We start from the raw sequence: 17,485 nt of genomic DNA, 5'->3' as shown, positions 1-17,485 counted from the left end.
ACGCGAAAGCGTTAAGAAGCCCACGTCGGCGCTGGAGGACACGCTGGCAAAAAGAATTTAGAACCACGCATACCCAACCACTTCTCTACCGCCAAAGTTGCTCATACCTTGTCTTTCATTCTTCACAAAGTTCTTCTTTGGAATTTCGAGAACGGCCGCCCACAAACAATCGTAATGAAAAAAAAAACACCGACAGCGCATGTCATGTTAGATCCCCCATCTCAGACTTCAATATTAAAAGCGCGAAACAGTATCAGGGTATCGACCCACGCCACAGGCCCCGTTTCTACCAGAAAGTTGGTCTTTGTGCATAGCGTTCGCAGCCAGTGCTTCCCGGTAAATGGTGCGGTTACACAAGATGTAGTTGCCGGGAAGCATGAGAAGCAGTACGCGGTTTTTAAACGCTGTCGCGTTCCATTCTTCAAGGCGAAGCTTAAGCATGCTCTAAATTTTTGCATTGCTCCTCAGCCCTGCTGCGCGCAGGAAGACGGAACGGATAGAAATGCTAAATTTAATGGATACAACGATGTCCGCGCCAAATAGAATGCTTGCAGCAGCAGATTTTAGTGTATACGGCGTCAAGATTAACCCGAAGTCTAAAACGTGACAACCACGGCTGCTCAGTCTAGTTCTGTAGGTTAACGGCCTACTATGATTCCAGCGAAATTACTAAAGGGAACTCTACCGCTAGTGTCTAAATACAGGAACTTCGATGCCGGGAAGTACATGCAGAAATTTGTTTAAACCCCCGCCTTTTTGGATTTGCACACCTTTGTCACTTTGCACATACATAAACAAGGTATTAGGTTTGTAACTGCCGGAACTTGGAACTAAGCACATCGGCATTGAGTAATGGCCTTGAGATGGATTGGAAGTACAGAAACATAACGTCTATAAGTAATGTCACAAGAATGTTTGAAAGCATAGAAAAAAAAAATCACCTGTGTGTCGTAACAGTCATTCCCACGATGGCGGAACATTCGCCGCGACAGAATTTTTTCCCTCTATTTTTGTAACAAATCTAACGGTGAAAACCCTTTCCCGCTCTCGAGATTCATGCAGCAGGTATCTTCTGCTTGAAGCGATTATGAGGCACGCCGTAGTGAAGTACTCTCGGTGTTTCTTTTTTTATGAACTGGAGTTCCTTAATGTGCACGGAATGCGGGAAACAGCATTTTTCTTTCTTCGCATTACGCTGCCATTGAAATGCGGAAGTCATAGCCACCACGGTGGTTGTGTTGAAGTGTGTTATACCAGAGCAATGGATGCTGTGTAATATACCGCGCATGGTATGCGTTTTCGGCTGCGGACGGGCATGGTGTCACGTGGCGGGCACGACCGAGAGTCGAACGGGCAACCTCGCGCTCAGCAGAAAGCAAAGCCACCGAGTGTCGGCGGCAAGTGACCGACGTCGTAAGCACAAAGAAGAAAAAAAAAAAGAAAAGTCAAGGTACAGAAGAAACAACTTTATTGGCACAGAAGAGAACGCGGTTATAGTAAAATAAGGTGCCAGGCGTTTAAAAAAAATATCGCAATTCATAACGCGCATACACAGACACACAAACAAACACCAACGGCACGCTTACCGGCGCAGTGGCGCCGTGAACGGGGGCACGCGATACGCCGTGGACGCTTCCCAGTGGGGTTCGTGGTGCCGCGTAGATAAGAGTAGCCAGTCGTCCTCCTCCCGGGTGTAGCCCACCGAGAACGGCGCTTTTCTGGGCGCCTCGGTGACCAGCCGGCGGCGATCGGAGAGGCCAGAGGGTCCCAAGGACCGCTTGACCACTTCGGAAGGAACACTGGACACCTCCGATCCCGTGCGCAAAGTCCGGCGAGAGGCCGAGTGTCCGACCTGGTAAGCCGGGGCACGGTAAGCGCGGTACTGAGGTCCGCGGTCGTCGTCGTAGTAGTCGGCCGTCTCCGACGACATGTCGTAGACGACGTCGTGGTACCGGAGTCCATGAGCAGGTGCCAGTTCGGCCGGAGGTCGGCTCAAGGTCACGTCGAGTTCGTCGTCGCTGCTGGGTCTTTGTATGTGCAACCCGCCGCGTTCGACTATGTCGGGCGGGTCAATGACGTACTCGTCGAATTTGGACGGCTTTGCAGCGTCTGTGGAATAAAAAGAAGCGAAGCTAACGATAAGGATGCACTCGGGCGTAGGCAATAGGAGGTCGACAAAGAGCGTGAGATACCGTCAACCGATGTTGCCGAGGGTTCTGCGAAACGCTTACAAGGGGCAATTCCCATAAGGTATAGTAGTCTCGAGACAGGGGAGCGGAACTACGTTGGACTGGAATTGGTGAAACAAAACCACTTCCAGCGAAGCACGATTTTAACATAGTTTATGAAGAGAAAGTGCGCAGCCAGAACACTAAATGATCAAATTGCAACGAACACGTCTTCACGCGATGTTAATCGGTTCCTCTCGGCATCTGTAACGTAGCGAAGAGCTGTCGCTTGCCATATGTGAAGTAGGCTCACAAATTTGAAACTGAATCAAGAGGGAGGGTGGGTTTATATCCAGAAAATCCACGGCGAGGGACGCCTCAGCGGAGTGCTCCGGATTACTTGGGTCTCCTGGGATTCTTCAACATGCACCTAAATCAAAGTAGGCGTAGATTAGTAGTGCTTCTGCATTGTGCCCGTCGCCTAAATACTGCCAGAAGTCAAGCCCTCGCGCTCGGCCATATGAAACTAAAGCCACTGGCGCGGGCCGAACGGAGTAGTCTTCTAACAGAAAGGTTAAAGCTATGCCGGATTACGTACCTTAAGGCAAGCCACTCCCTCTGGCAAAACGAAGCGGGCACAAGGCAGAGGATTCACAGTACACGAGTATACGGCTTACCCAGAAACACGGCACGACTGAAAAGACAACTATTCGCGGCAGAAAGTGTAAAGACTTACCGGGCAGGACGAGCAAAGGTCTCGCCGTCACCGCTTCCAAGAGGGCGATCAACGCCAATGGGCTGATGATTGCACTAATGTCGCGCATCGTGGCCTTAAATACTGCTTAAAAAGACAAAAAAAAAAGATCTTCGCTGGTCTAAATAAATAGAAAGGGCGAGTTCTTAGCTTAAAGCACGTAGCCTCCGAACCGAACTGCTTTCCCTGCAGGAATGTTTCGCGACAAACGGCGGCGACTGTCTTGTAGTACACGCCCTGCTGTGGCCCTCGAGAAAGCGCTTATGTAGGCGTCGCTGCCGATTGGGTTCGAGACTCTGGTCAGCGGAACGCCGATAACGGTCGGCAGGTGCAAGTGGCCGTTCCCGGCACGAACGAGAGGCTGCGTGAGTCAGCGTTTTCCCTTTATTTTTCTTGCGTGTCAAGTGTCACGCCATTGACTACGCGCCTGCTTACCGCATGGAAGTTTCCGTGATGGAACGTGTAAGCGCGACCACAACGCTGTGTGTATCTGTTTCTTTGTACGTCCTCGTTCACTCGAGCTTACGCATTCTATCGTGGATTCAAACCAACCAGCCCGCCAGCGTGTTTTAATGGAAGTTTCATTTACTGGCACTCCTGAGGCAACCGACACTGATGGAGAATCAAAGACATTAGCACGCATTGAGATCGGTTTAAGAAGAAGCATTCTATCCAACCCAAAATGTTAGGATCTAGTTCTCGTTTGGACATTTTTAAGAGATGGAAATTATGCGAGACGGCATCGAAAGCCTTCGTAGATTCTAAAATGATACAGTGAGGGGCGATCAAGTCATGAGGGAAGGCAATTATTTGAGTTTCGCAAGAAAAACAGCTTCCCAAAACAATGCTGGCATGAAGAAAACATTTGTTAGATTCAAGAAATAACATGAGCTTAGAGTATGTAACATGCTAAATAATTTTGCAGGACGCACTTGCGAATGAAGTCGAATGAACGGGCGCCTGTGAGTTACCCTATTTATGTAAGGAATCACCTTCCCCTCCTCCCAGTCACTTGGTAAAGTACAATCCTGCAGTGACTGCGTAAAGAGTGCTGCAAGAAACATGGACGAGTACAGCTTGGTGCTCTTCAAAAAAACTTTCAATTTATAGCATGAACACCAGCGGAAGCAGATAAAATTTTTAATCGGGCGTTAAACGCCAGTGCATTCAATGGGCATAAAATCAATTGGCATGAAATCTAATTCGGGAACAAATGGTTCACCGTCAGTGGCACACGGCACGTGAAAATGATTAAGCAAATGCGTCACAGAGGATCTTGCACCAGTCCTCGTTACGAACGGATTAACCGCCTGCGTCACAAAACTTAAGGGCGGATGACGTCTTGCCACTGACCACACGCCACAATTTCCGGGAGTTATCTTGAAAAAAAAAAAGGGAGCGTGCTTCCAAAAAAAAAACGTACCTTTCGCACGGGCGACAGCAGTCTTGTACTCAGTCTTGCCTTGTACTTTTGTACGCAGACCAAGGTTGCAGGGTCCCTGCCTTGTCTCACATTTCGAAAAAGCTTTTTTTTTTCTTTTTATTCAGAAAACGTTCCAAACTAGTATTAAACAATGGTGCCCTGATCGAGAAAGATAAAGTATCATTTTAGTAATATACCTATCAATTAGAGATAGTACTTTCCGTTTGAACAGATACCTATATACCTGAACTGTTCTAGCATAAAAATCTGGCATTCAGTCAGTTAAGAATTATTTAGGTTGTTTACCGATTCAGACAAAATCAGCTTTATTGTATTCTTAATAACATTGCTAGACTTCTTCGCAGACAGAACGGCAGACTTGATAGTGCGATGAATAAGATTGTGGTGACTTAAACCTGGGGAAAACTTTACAGATGAAAAGATCTCGTAAGTACCAAATACATTAGATGAGTGTTCGGAAGAAGGAGTATGTTGAAGAACAAGCCGACGAAGGTTGAAATTAAGACACATATTCAAAACCAACGTGTACTCAGAATAACTTCGGAAAACACTGGGAGTATGAGAGCACCAGATAATGTTGGAGAAATTAGTCTCTCCAAACAAAAGCAATGGGAAAGCAGGAAACCGCACTACTACACTGCTGAGAACACCATGCAGATTTGAACAAAAATTGTTAGATGATGTAGGTAGTCTGTAGCAAGCACAAAAAATAAGGTAATTGAGATCGTCAATTGCACGTACACAGGCTCTTTCCAGGTACCTTTCATGCGTGACCATGCAAGAAATAATCGTATCGCGGACAGCCAATAAAACTCCCCCTCCGACGCGATCGCAACGCTATAATACGTCACCGGATTCACAGTTGCAAGATTTCATCGTCTCTTACATCTTCACTAAGCCAGGTTTCAGTTACAGTAACAATGTCTGCCGGACACGTGTCAACTGCGGAGGACCGTCAGTCACGCTCATTACGCGCGCTGCGAGGATTAGTGATTAAGATCGAGAATTCACGAATAGATTGCCCTTGCGGTTGTTATGAAGATAACGTTGCCGCAGCGCTCTGTGAAGGTCGGCGGTTAGCGCAAGCATCCGCGCGGCTATCACGCGCTTCAACTTCGCCCACGCTACCTGTTACTTGAGCAGTACACGTGACATTTCTTATTAACGTGCAGTTTGTTAAGATGAAGTGAGTAAGGCTTATCCCTGCTTTTCAAAAATTTCAACAAGATCTTTCTTAGTGTCGCGTTACTCTGCTGAAGTCCTCATCTACCGAGATTCTAGAGACTCTAAGCTTGGAAGGCTGCGACAGAATTCTTCCTTTTAGTTTTAAGGGAGAATATTTAACGGTACTGGGCGACATTTCTGAGTGGCCTAAGTTCCCAGTCTGTGCGCATGCGAAATTCTGTCATCAGTTGAATTCACAACCAAGACGTTCGAAAGAATGTCGCGCACATTTTTCTCAGATTGTGCGCAATTTTCAGCTGGGGCATCAGTAACACCGTAAAAAACGATATTATCAGAGATCTGTCCTCAAGTTCATCTATTCGCGATGTTAATAGCGCAGATTCATTGTGAAAATCTCTGCGGCAACTCGAGGCAGATCGGGCTCCCCGAATTGTATCCAAGGAATTAACTATGACCTCAACAGCAGCGATCCTTTCAGTCAATCCTGACATTTCCCGCTCCAAAATTTGCTGGCTATTCTGAGATTTCTGAGGTACGCCCAGTAATTCTTCATGACAGGAATCTGTTTTGCCCGAAAGGTCAGGCATTTCCGACAGAACAGCGTCATTTTTGAGGCCCTGGATTTCGTTCAATGTCGCCACATAAGATCAACAATTCTGCAACATAAGGACACTCGTAAACAGCTTCAGCAACAATATCTGAGCAAGGGAAGAGCCCGAGAAATTAATTGCTGGTACGCTTTGCGTACAAAGATGGACGGTTACCAACCTGCACGATGAAACAGAAGAGATTTTTAGGCGTCATGATTTCTGCCACTAAAGTGGTTCTCCGAAGACTGTTCTCGCTTCGATAATCAACGTCAGACCCTCTAGTGTGCCTTGAATAGACTTGACGATAGGTCATTTACAGAAGCAAAGATCTTGGGAGCCTGGCCTCACAGTTCATTGGCCTAGAAAGGCATTCGACTGCTTCTTCAAACCTGAAGGCAAGAGACTTGGGTGCCCGACTGTAGACGTGCTGCAACCTGCTTAGTGCATGTGAAAGTGCGATATATAGACTCATGTCTTCTCTCTCTCCCTTTCCCTCCCTCCCCCTCCCTCCTCCTCCCCACATGTAGGGTAGCAAACTGGACTCAGTCAAGTAAACCCCCCTCCCTTCTCTCTCTCATCATCCACTTATATCTTCGCGAACGGCTGTCCCTGTCAACGGCACCGTCCTCACGGAAGGCAGGGCGGACGATGTTAGGTGTTCAGCAAGAGCACCGGTCTTGTGAAGTGGCCGAGTAGGCCGTTCTTTCGATGAAGTGACCATCACCGGCAACACAACCGAGAGCACATCGCACGATGAAACAGACGTGATACTTAGACGGCCTGATAGCTGCCGCTCCTCCCTGCCCACTATATATTGGCTGAAAGAGTAGTGCACAGACGTTTTCCAATGGTAAACCATATATTTATTCAAATATTCATTGTAGCACAGCATTGCATTTTGTTTGCGGGTGTCGTGCTTATGTGCCACCTGTAGCTGAAGCCAGGATGTCATTTCTGCCTGAACCGCAGCATCGCTGACAAAGTGTTAACCTGCTAGAAACCATTTCACTTCTCATGAGACCCAGCAGGGCAACATTTTCTCAACAATGATGTATTTTACGCAGAGGTGACATCATTGTTTCAATCGTTGCATGCACATTAGCATGACATTGGCATACAGAACAGAGCATTTTTTTTATTTTAACAAAATAAATGTTACAAGTGGCATTCAAAGATTGCTCTAAGGAAAATACGTTTCTCGACCAATCAGGCTATGCTAATATATTTCGATGCTCCAGCTACTTGCTAAAGAAAGGATGGTTCGCATCCGGAAAGACTGCCTGTGCGTCACTATCGGACAACATAAACATTCTTTGCGATGTCCATGAGTCATTCATTAATAAAATGTAACTATGCACAGACAGACTTCGTGCTACTGTAAAAGGTACCACATATGTTTTGGGGAATATCTAATAAAAGTCTTCAGCTGTTCTTGTCAAGATGTTCACTAGCCAACCTTTAGCGTAACGTTAGCATGGCTTACTGAAGTACCTTTAGACGTCTGTGGCTAGAACGGTATTGATAAATACCGATACAATAATCAAGAGAGTCTTCAGACATGAATTAGCTGATTCTATGTTTAATGGGAAGTAATTGGACTTGGATGGGTCAACATTGCAATGGGTTCTGTAGGCTTATTAAGAATTAAGAAACCTATTGAGTAGTAGTTCAGAGAATGGTGCGAGTAAAGATTACTCAGTTCCCATGCACTTATATAGGATATGTCAACGTAAAGCTGCCTCCAAACTTTTTAGCTGAAAACGCCTTACAGACAACCTGCATAGTGTGATGTCACTCCCCATTCCCCTCCCCACGTGTAGGGCAGCAAACTGGACTCAGTCTGGTTAACCTCCCTGCCTTTCCTTTTTCCCTTCTTTCTCTCTCGTGATGTCACAGAGATGCGGTGGCGCTGCTGTCACATACTGTACACGCAAGAAAAAAATGTATGTTGATCTCTGCTTCTATCAATTTTCTGGGCAGGCAACGTTAATTGACGCAGCGGTGATTACAAAACTTACTTTGTAATGATTGCCTATTCACGCGGCGAAGAAGAACAGAAGTGTCGGTGCAGTCGCCTGGTCTCTTTACTTGCACTATTCCTGTCTGTGTGCACGCATTCATCTTGTCTGTAAGCTCTGTACCTGGGATGGAGAAAGAGAGGCTTTTGACGTCAAGAAACCGGAATGTAAGCCGTGCACAGTATGTGACAGCAGCGCCACCGCATCTTTGTGACGTCACAGAGTATTATTCGGCTTACTGTTCTAAGGACATGGCGCTAATTGCCGTCGCATAAGGTGCGTCATGCAAACATATAAACTTCACATATCCCGCCTTTTTTTTCACAGACGACGCAGGGGCATCGCAACAGATCCATAGAGCTGCAACTGCTAGTGCGGAGGCGACATCTGTCGTAGCGGGCGGCAAGTACCGAAGGCTACTTGTTGGGCCATGGCGCTGCCAGATGGCGCTAAAGTGCTGTGCAACAGGCGTATCGCCTCTACGGGGGTCACGGGAGCCTCTCAGGCAGCAGCGTAAGTGCTCCTTGAGAGCACAGGGATAATAACTGATTTTCGTTGGTTGCTTGTTGCTCCTGGGAGATGGAGATGTTCTTTTACGTGTCACACTTAAAACGGGACATATTGTCACTTATTGTGTCAGCATATTGCATCGCATAACGTAACAGATATGAACATTCGTCACGCTACCAAAGGCAATGATGAAAGATTTTTTTTAAATACTCAGTAACGCGGAAAAACAACAGCGTCTCCTTTTTCTACGTTCTCTCATAATCCTTCTATGTGCGAATTTTAGGAGCACCTCTCTCAACACGCTCACAAACACGAACCAGTCGAACTTGTTCGCAGATCATGTACCGCGCATTCTTAAAGTGATTGTCATCATCATCACCACATCATCATCATCATCATCATCATCATCATTCACTTGCCTCACGGTCCGGTGTAGGACGAAGGCTATCTCCCGGCGATCTCCAATTATCCCGTATCTTTATACGGTGAGAGCCGAAGCACTATTTTGCTCCCATCGAACTAAAGAATGTTCAGCGCTAACCGACTGCCCGCAATTTTCCCATTCCCGTCGGGCCAACTAATTCTCTGCCATCCTCGACTACGTCATTCCCTTCCCTTGGCCCCAATTTTGTTGCTTTAATAGACCAACGGTTATCTGCTCTATGCGTTAAACGACGACTTGATCCTCTTGATATCAGCAAGAAGCCAAGTTACACCCACTTATTTTTCTCACTTAAACCACCGATCACTATATCTTCCCGTTATGCCAATGATATCTTGTTCTGCAACTCATTGTCCTGTGGTCCTTTGCTTCAGTAGGATTTGTTGCGCTTCATCAAACGTTTGAGTCTCACCATCAGCATCATCGGACTACATATGTCCACTGCAGGATGAAGTACCTTCGCAGACGTGTCCAATTTTATCCCTGTTTTGCCCTCAGATAATCCCATGTTATGCCTGCGAATTTCCTAATTTTGTCACGCCTCCTGGTTCTCTACCATCCTCAATTGCGCTACCCTTCCCCTGGCAACCATTCTGCAAATCTATAACGGAACATCAGTTATCTGTCCTATGCATTACGAGGCCTATCCAGCTCCATTTTAACTAGAATATCGGCTACCCCCGTTTGCTCTCTAATCCACATCGCAGTTTTTCCTGTTCCTTCGCATTACACCAATACGATTTCGTTCCATCGCTCTTTGTGTGGTCCTCAACTTGTTTTTAAGCTTCTTTCTTAGCATCAAAGTTTATGCACCTTGTACCTGTGGAATGCAATGATTGCGCACTTTCCTTCTCGCGATAGCGGTAAGCTGTCAGTCATAATTTGGTAATGCTTATACCCTATGCTCTCCAACCCATTTTTCTTCTTCTGTAAAATTTATTCTACTTATCAGAGTTCACCGAAAGTAATTGCCACGGATGAACGTACTCTTGCGTGGGTTCTAGAGGCTGACTTGCCAATCAAGAATTCTGGTTGTCTCTCCCGACGTGGGAGCGGCCCGCTCAGTGGCTAATTATCACTACTTGCAGGACCAAATAAAGTTTTTCATCCATCCGTCCATCCAGGCTGCTGAACGTTACCTCTGTCTTCTGCATATGAATCTGCAGTGCTGCTGTTAAACATATACAATCCTACTCTGACAAACAAGCTTCCTCTTACACAGAGGCAGCGCAGGAAAGCTGAGGCAAACATTTAGAAACGTCCCCATGTGGTCAAACATGGCGACACTAACAGGAGCACGGTTGAAAGTGTCTACACAGGAAGGAAGAATTGGTTAGTTCCATAAAGCCACCGACGACATGCGACGCGCTCGTGATGAGATGAAATGAATGAATGAATGAATGAATCATCCTTTCATGCCTAATAGGGGAATGGGGATGAAAACGCCGTGCACTTTGAACTTGCCATTGCTTTTGTAAAGATTGGATGCGCTTTGTAGACGATCACAAGGAAGAAGATGGGACAGGCGCAAACTAACAACTGAGGTTTATTCGAAGGAAACACTTAAATATCAGTTCATGCCAGCGCAGGCACATCAGGGTATCAGCAGCAGATAGGAGGAGAAAAAACACAAAATCAGAAAAACCCAATGGCGTGGCTCAGCTAATCATATTTTCTGGGAAACGTGCCTCCCAATTGTAAAGTATGATCGATGTGTCACTGACGCATGCTTGTCCCTTCTTTGTTATATAATATGCCTCTAGAAGTTCCCGTGCTTTTTCGTTACTGCAATTGCGCAGGATCTTAACCTCGTTGAGCAGAGGCCTGCATTTATGATCAAGGCAATGCATGGGCAAATGACGTAACTTACTTTCCGTCATGTCCGCATAAAGAAAAGAAAAAAAAGTGGAACTGTGTGATCATGATACAGTAGACATCCCTTAATTCGACTCCTGTTAATTCGATTTTTAAGTTGACTTAATCCCGACCAAAGGTCCCGGCCGGATCCCATAAATTTCTATGGGCCCGGACACGATATTTCGATACTAAGATTGGCCTTTGCCAGATAAAATGCACTTGACCAGTCAACACGCACACGCCAGACCAATATGGTGACCCCTGTGGTGACCCTTTTAGTGATAGCGTCTGTCTCGACGGTGCTTAGAGGACAGTGAATGTGTTGAACGCGTCACCCCTCCCGCCGAAAACGCCTATATTAGGCCTGTCATAGGAAGGTTTCTAAGCAATAACCGTAGCTCACAATCTCCGATTACGGTATTTAAGCGATACTAACGAGCGCCTTTTTCTTTTTTTCGAGAACATTGGGCCGGAAATTACCTGCGCTGTGCTAGCGGATGCGAAACCAAAACCACCTTCACGGCGTTTATTAGCTTTGCCTCATAACAAAAACGCACTACGGTGAAGCTAATATGTAAAATTATGCGGCAAAGCTAACTTTAGGAAACAAGCCGCCATTGTGCAACACTTATTACAGCACGGTTCATCTTTCTTGCTAAAAAATCGGGTTCACGTTATATTTCCACTTTGTTTAAGAGCATTGATGTCATATGTATAGTTGTCTGCTTTGGGCACAAAGAGAGTGGGCGCGGGTTTGATTCGGTGGTGAGTTTCAGTCTGGCAAATGCTATCAAACGAATGGGCAATGTGTTCTGGCGTTTTTCTGCATGCCGTTTAATTCGACTCACCGGATAAATCGATCAATTTTGTTGGTCTCGTCAGGGCCGAATTAATGCGGAAGTAAACTGTACTAACAATAACTCGAAAAATTGATTTCATTCATTTGTCGCACTTTGAAGACAATGAATTATCCATGATTTGTCACCTCTTGTGAAATAACCAGCATGTTTCAATGCTATCAGGCCGCACTGAGGACGCCACGGCTTCCGCGATATATTTAATGATTTATCTGAACTAAACACTGCTAAGGCGTTTATCGTTGGCCATAGGTTGGCGATGTTGAATTCTCTCCTAGAAACCTTCGCATGGACATTTCCAATAATATATGTGCATCCTCGACGGCATCCACGCTTATCACGCTTCGCTGATTCGCCGTGAAAAACCGCAGAAGCGTCATCATCATCATCATCATCAGCCTGGTTACGCCCACTGCAGGGCAAAGGCCTATCCCATACTTCTCCAAGCGTTATAGCAGTTATCAATAGAGTCTGGTTATACACATGTGCTATGTACACCCACGAGCAAAAATATACGGACCAGAGATTGCGCGATAAAAATAATTTTCTGCCTTGTCTGTGAATGCAACTTGCAATTAAAGACTGCAGTCTAAACTTGGCATGACCAACTTACTATTGCACTCGTCAGTTTCCGTTTATGCGTGTTAATTATGAAGGAATTCTGTTTTTTCGGCGATACTGTGGTCTGTATACTTTTGCTCACGGGTGTACGGGGCACGTACCCTTACACCAACGTAAGCTGCGCCAGTGACGGCACCGTCGCACGTTTGTTAATGACAGAAAAGGCACATATTTGATTAGAAGGAACGGACAAATTTACATTCGTCAAAACACACACACACAACTGAGGACACGGCCTCTGTCTTTCGCACTGTTCACGAGTATAGATCAATATGAACTTGCCAAGTTCCCCAGGATTAGCAGAGATTCATAAAAGTATTCCATCTAGAACAAAACTTGCGTCGTCACAATAAATTAGCAATTCAGTTTTAATACATTGATACCACTGGCCTTTCAATTTTCTCACGTACTTTCTCTGAACTCGGCACGCGTGGCTTACTACTTGTCTGGTAACACAAACATGTCCGTCCATCTTGACTTTACTTTTTCTCTAGCCACGTATACACGCCCCCATACGGCGATTCCTGCACAAATCTGCCAGCCACGCATCCGGGTCTAGAGGATAACAGTACTTGCCTTCCGCAGGGCACAATGTCGGATCACTAAAAGGGGTCTTGAAAAAAATTTTAAGGTGGTAAGAAAACATTTGCCGATCTGCCGCAGAAGCTAGTATGAACATGTGAGCCAAATATTACTGCACTAGATGCATGAGGGGGCTTACAGTTTCACGCCCAAAAAAAAAGTCGGTTGCTCTCGTTTTTGCACTGCCATCACGCAGCGTAATCGAAAGCAGATGACCCCCCAAGACTATTGGCTGATTTTGCGATCAGCCTAACTAATACATAATTGTTAATTTTGAGTTAAAAAAGCCACAGATTCGTCCAAAAGGCGAAGCATCGATTGCGATAGCAAATTAGTGGACAGCTATACGAAGTAAGAATAGCAGTTTTATCGGCCGTACAAACTTCTAAACGTAGGCATACTAACTAAATTAACAGGCATGGCGCCACGCGCGCACAAGCCAACATGAGCACATCTCACTCGATGACCGCAGAAACTCGCTGTCAAAACGTTGCAGCGAGGAAACGCGGCAGCAGCAGCGAGCGAATCGACCTTCGTGCTGCCGCTTCCATCAATGTGATCTACGCCGGGAAAACACGGTGCAGCGCGGACTCTGTACCCGTCGGAAATGCCTTTCACGATACAGCGGCCCGGCCGGGCACACGCGGCTGCCCGAAGTAGAACACCCCTCTCTCTCTCTCTACCCTCCCCTTGAAACCTTGACCGCGCAGGAACGCGGCTCGCTTCCTCCTCGCTTTCCGCCATTGCGTGCGCGATATTGAGCTGCGATCGCCGGCTCACCGTACGCTTTCACTCGCACATACCGCACACGGCCCGCGGAGACGATATTATCGCCCTTGGACTTTATGCGGAACCTCACGGCGACGCCGACGGCAGAAATGCATCTGGAGTGTCCATATTATTGCTGTCGCAATAATAAATGAAAAATATATGTCTGTGTTTTCAAAAAGACAGAAAAAATCGTTTCACCTTTGCGCTCTGTCTAGCTGCGTCGTGTGCTCATGGCCTCCGAGATGGCAGCGGCGTGCTCCGTAGCGTATACTCCCGCGGCCGCCAGGGAGCGCCGCGACGCTCAACTTTTGGCCGAGGCTATGCCCTCTTGGCTTCTTGGATGCGTAGCTTCCAGCGCGCTAGCCAAGACGAAAAGATAAAGAAAGCAGGGTATCGCTGCAATGACTCCACATATGTTGAATTATTCGAAATATTTAGGTGGCGTGAGATTCGTGAAACGACGTCCATTAACAGTGAGGCCATTTTATGACCAGTTAAAAAAGTGTTTCGGGGCCCCTTTAATGGCATGCGCTACCGTGTCAATCTCAAAACACTTAAACGACAACCTATTCAGAATACGTTAACGAGTCGCCCACGAAACAATACTCCGTGGCTTGTCCATTAATCAGCTGAACGTGGTCCCCTAGAGACGTGGTTGATCGAAGCTCCCTCAAGTGCTTCCCATTGATGTAGTCCGAGACACTCGCGGACCAATTAAGGGAGGCGCTGTAAGGGGCAGCGCATGCGCATACCAGCGTGTAAATTGAACGGCGACTTTCTTACGAGCCAAGGGCAGGTTTCGGGTGGCCAGAGTGCACACTCGAAATCGGTGGGGAAGTGAGTTCGCTTTACCAAATGACAGCGCGAAGATTACGTGCGGTGATATGACAGGTTGTTTGCAGTTACAGATGGTGCCGGTTGGTAGCGATATATTACGAGCAGTACCATTTCAAACAACGACTCGAAAGCGAACAACTACATTACATGGGCTGCACTATCAATGATAGTTTTAACTTCTGCCGGTTTATACGGCGCCACTAATCCGCCTTTTCTATGCCGTGCTCGCGCACTTTCAAAACATTACACTTCAGCTACAACACTGGAAATGTACACCAGATTTTTGTTTATTATTTCCGCTAGATGTACTTGATATTATCGAGGCATACGAGCAAAGCTCAGTCAACTTTAGCTCCCACCTTAAAATCTCTCCAGAACCGTTCAGCTCGATTTATACTCAAGAATTATGTTGCTACTGCAAGTGTCACCTTAATTACATCCACTCTTCACCTCCCACCCCTGTTAATCAGACGAACAATTTTCTGTCTCTCGCTTTTTCATAAATATTTACTTCCATAATCACTTTATCTCAGAACCTGCTTACTTTTCATCACGTGTTGGCCAACCAAGTAAAGTAGGCATCGCTTTCTGCCGCACTGATCCCTTTTTATATTCTTTTCTTGCGAAGTCAAGTAGAGAGTCGAATCACCTACACCCCTTGATCGCTGCCCACTGAGGACCAAGCGTTGTTCAAGTCTGCAATCACTGAACACTTTCTGGTGTTGCTGCCAACTAATCCTGTTTTTTTTTCCTTTTGAATCTCTGTTATTGTTTTTATCTATATTGTACCCATTTCCTCTGTAGCACCTTCTCGGTTTCTGAGGGTATGCTAATAAAGAAAAAGAAGTGCAACTGGTGGAACGTGATTTGAATACTTCTGGTAACGTGGCTTAATCGCAATAGTTTCGGCTTCTCCGTACACGTATTACCATTCACAGAATACCGGTGCAGCGGAAGTATTGATGCGGCCAGTAAGGTTGGTGGCGCCATCTCTTGGTGCGAGTTTAACCCACGGAGGGCATAGAGCTATTATTTCAGTAAACGACCATTTTTCTACTTGCCTGCACGTATAAAGCTTCATCAACACCGTAACCGTGCAGCTTTTATTACGTTCCGTGGACGATGGCACCAATGTAGGTCAGAAACATTTCTGACTTGTTTTGGTCGGACAGTGTCCCACAAGATGTTGCTACAAACGGTGCCACTGCATCCTACCTTTGGGGTAAGCTAATATTTATCAAAAGTTAATTGATACGTATGCGGACTTACTATACTGTACAGTGTCAAGGTCACAACATGTGCAGGCTCATAGGGTTGTTTAGTGGCCCATATACGCCGCGAAAAGTTTGCTTTCGAACATTCCAGGTGATGTCAAAGCCGGGGCAAATGTCGGGAAACCTCAGCGACGGCATAGATTTGCAGCACGCTTGCAACCGCTAGTATGCCCTCTTCGTAGTACTTGGTTGGTCCCTTCGGAAGTATTCATCCCGACGCGTCCGGCGCTGATTTTCGCGGCACATGTTGCAGGGCAGTACAAACTAACCCAACTACCAACACTACACTTCGCGAACTCGGCGAACCCCACTGCACTTACCGAAATCTGCAACGATGAGAGGCGGCGCGTAACCGCCGGCATGAAGATTGGCACAAGAATTGCCACCAGTGGAATGATGGCGCTGCGATCGTTTACCTATCATGGGAAATATGAAAAGTTCACGGATTTGTCTAATCTCCGTGCTCGTGGCTGCAGACTTCCATATGGCCATACGGTCGAAATACTGGGCTTATCAGACCGTCGTGGTTTCTGTGAGATACGGTTATATAGATATATAATGTAAAAAGTGCTTCTAGCATTCACTTTCTTTTTTTCCCAAATTAAAGAAAAGATGATAATAGTAACACTAATTTTTGCAAACGCGCGATGGCAATAGGTTTCCGCGAATGTTCACAATCATTCCGAATTGTTGCGTTCATAACGGAGTAGGCTTTGTTGGAAACGATCAATCCGTAAACTCAAAAAGCCGTTTTTGCGAGGAGGATGAACTAACCTCAGGCAAAATTCAAGTGTATCCATCACTCTCATACCAGCTGGACCGACACGCGTGCAGGTTCTAGAGAGACAAGCACCAAAAGCTCGTTCTAGTAATTTTCGCAAGAAACTGCGCGTTCTGTAATTCTGTAACTGTACATCCACGTGCTCGCCAGCACGAGAGGCCGGTTCGCGAGAAATGGATGCGAACACGCCTGGAGACAATGTAATTATACTCTCCTTCCTGGGTTTCTTCCCGCTGCTTTATTTCTTTATTCGTGCCTCTTAACGCTCGGCGCACAGGCCAGGGCAGTCGTAGGCATGACTACAACGACGACGACGCCAACTCAGTTCGAGCGCTGGGTTAGGAAAGGGAGGGAATTAGGGTTAGCAGGAGGGCGGAGGATGGGGGAGCGTATGTTCCGAGATCCACTCCGCTCTCTCCACCTCCCCGGTTCCCCAAACTCCCGCTGCTCTCTTCTTTTTTTTTTTCTGACCGAAACTCTCGTCGCTGCCGGTGGCCGGAAGAGGGAGCCACCGCCGCCGTTGCCCGAAATTAGATTAGACTGGAGGCGCGCGCGCGCTCTGCGGGCGTCCTCCTCCCCCCTCTCCCCACTCCTTTAGCGGTGCTATTCCGCGGTCGAAATCAGTCTTTCGCGGCTCTCTTTGGCGCCCAACACCACCGACGATGCCTCGACGGAAAGAACGGGGTTGGGACAAGAAAACGCAAACACGACGGCGCGGCTCCGTTCTGAACTTCAGATAAAAAAACAAAGGGAGGGGGATGGCGGCGAGTGGCAAGAGATGGCTGAAGGAACAT

The 17,485-nt window shown here is 46.7% G+C and overlaps 1 protein-coding gene across 1 annotated transcript; it reads right to left on the bottom strand.

Annotated features, from left to right (window-relative positions):
* Positions 1-1,451: 1,451 nt before the first annotated feature.
* On the bottom strand, positions 1,452-3,188 carry LOC142558175 (uncharacterized). Its single transcript, XM_075670333.1, has 2 exons — positions 2,905-3,188; positions 1,452-2,109 (listed from the first exon to the last, which is right to left on the bottom strand). Exons 1-2 carry the CDS (start codon positions 2,990-2,992, stop codon positions 1,583-1,585), a joined length of 615 nt encoding a protein of 204 aa, XP_075526448.1. The 5' UTR covers positions 2,993-3,188; the 3' UTR covers positions 1,452-1,582.
* Positions 3,189-17,485: the final 14,297 nt, after the last annotated feature.

The sequence above is a fragment of the Dermacentor variabilis genome, chromosome 9 (genome assembly GCF_050947875.1).
Source record: "Dermacentor variabilis isolate Ectoservices chromosome 9, ASM5094787v1, whole genome shotgun sequence".
Classification (NCBI taxonomy): Eukaryota; Metazoa; Arthropoda; class Arachnida; order Ixodida; family Ixodidae; genus Dermacentor; species Dermacentor variabilis.
The sequence above is the reverse complement of the archived record's forward strand: the minus strand, read 5'-3'. Positions and strand labels throughout refer to the sequence as shown.

What these genes read in the sequence shown, in the direction of transcription:
- LOC142558175 (XM_075670333.1), bottom strand. Translation starts at nt 2,992, where the DNA reads ATGCGCGACATTAGTGCAATCATCAGCCCATTGGCGTTGATCGCCCTC. An exon ending in ACCTTTGCTCGTCCTGCCCG is followed by an intron (nt 2,110 to 2,904) that starts GTAAGTCTTTAC and finishes TTTATTCCACAG; the next exon opens with ACGCTGCAAAGCCGTCCAAA.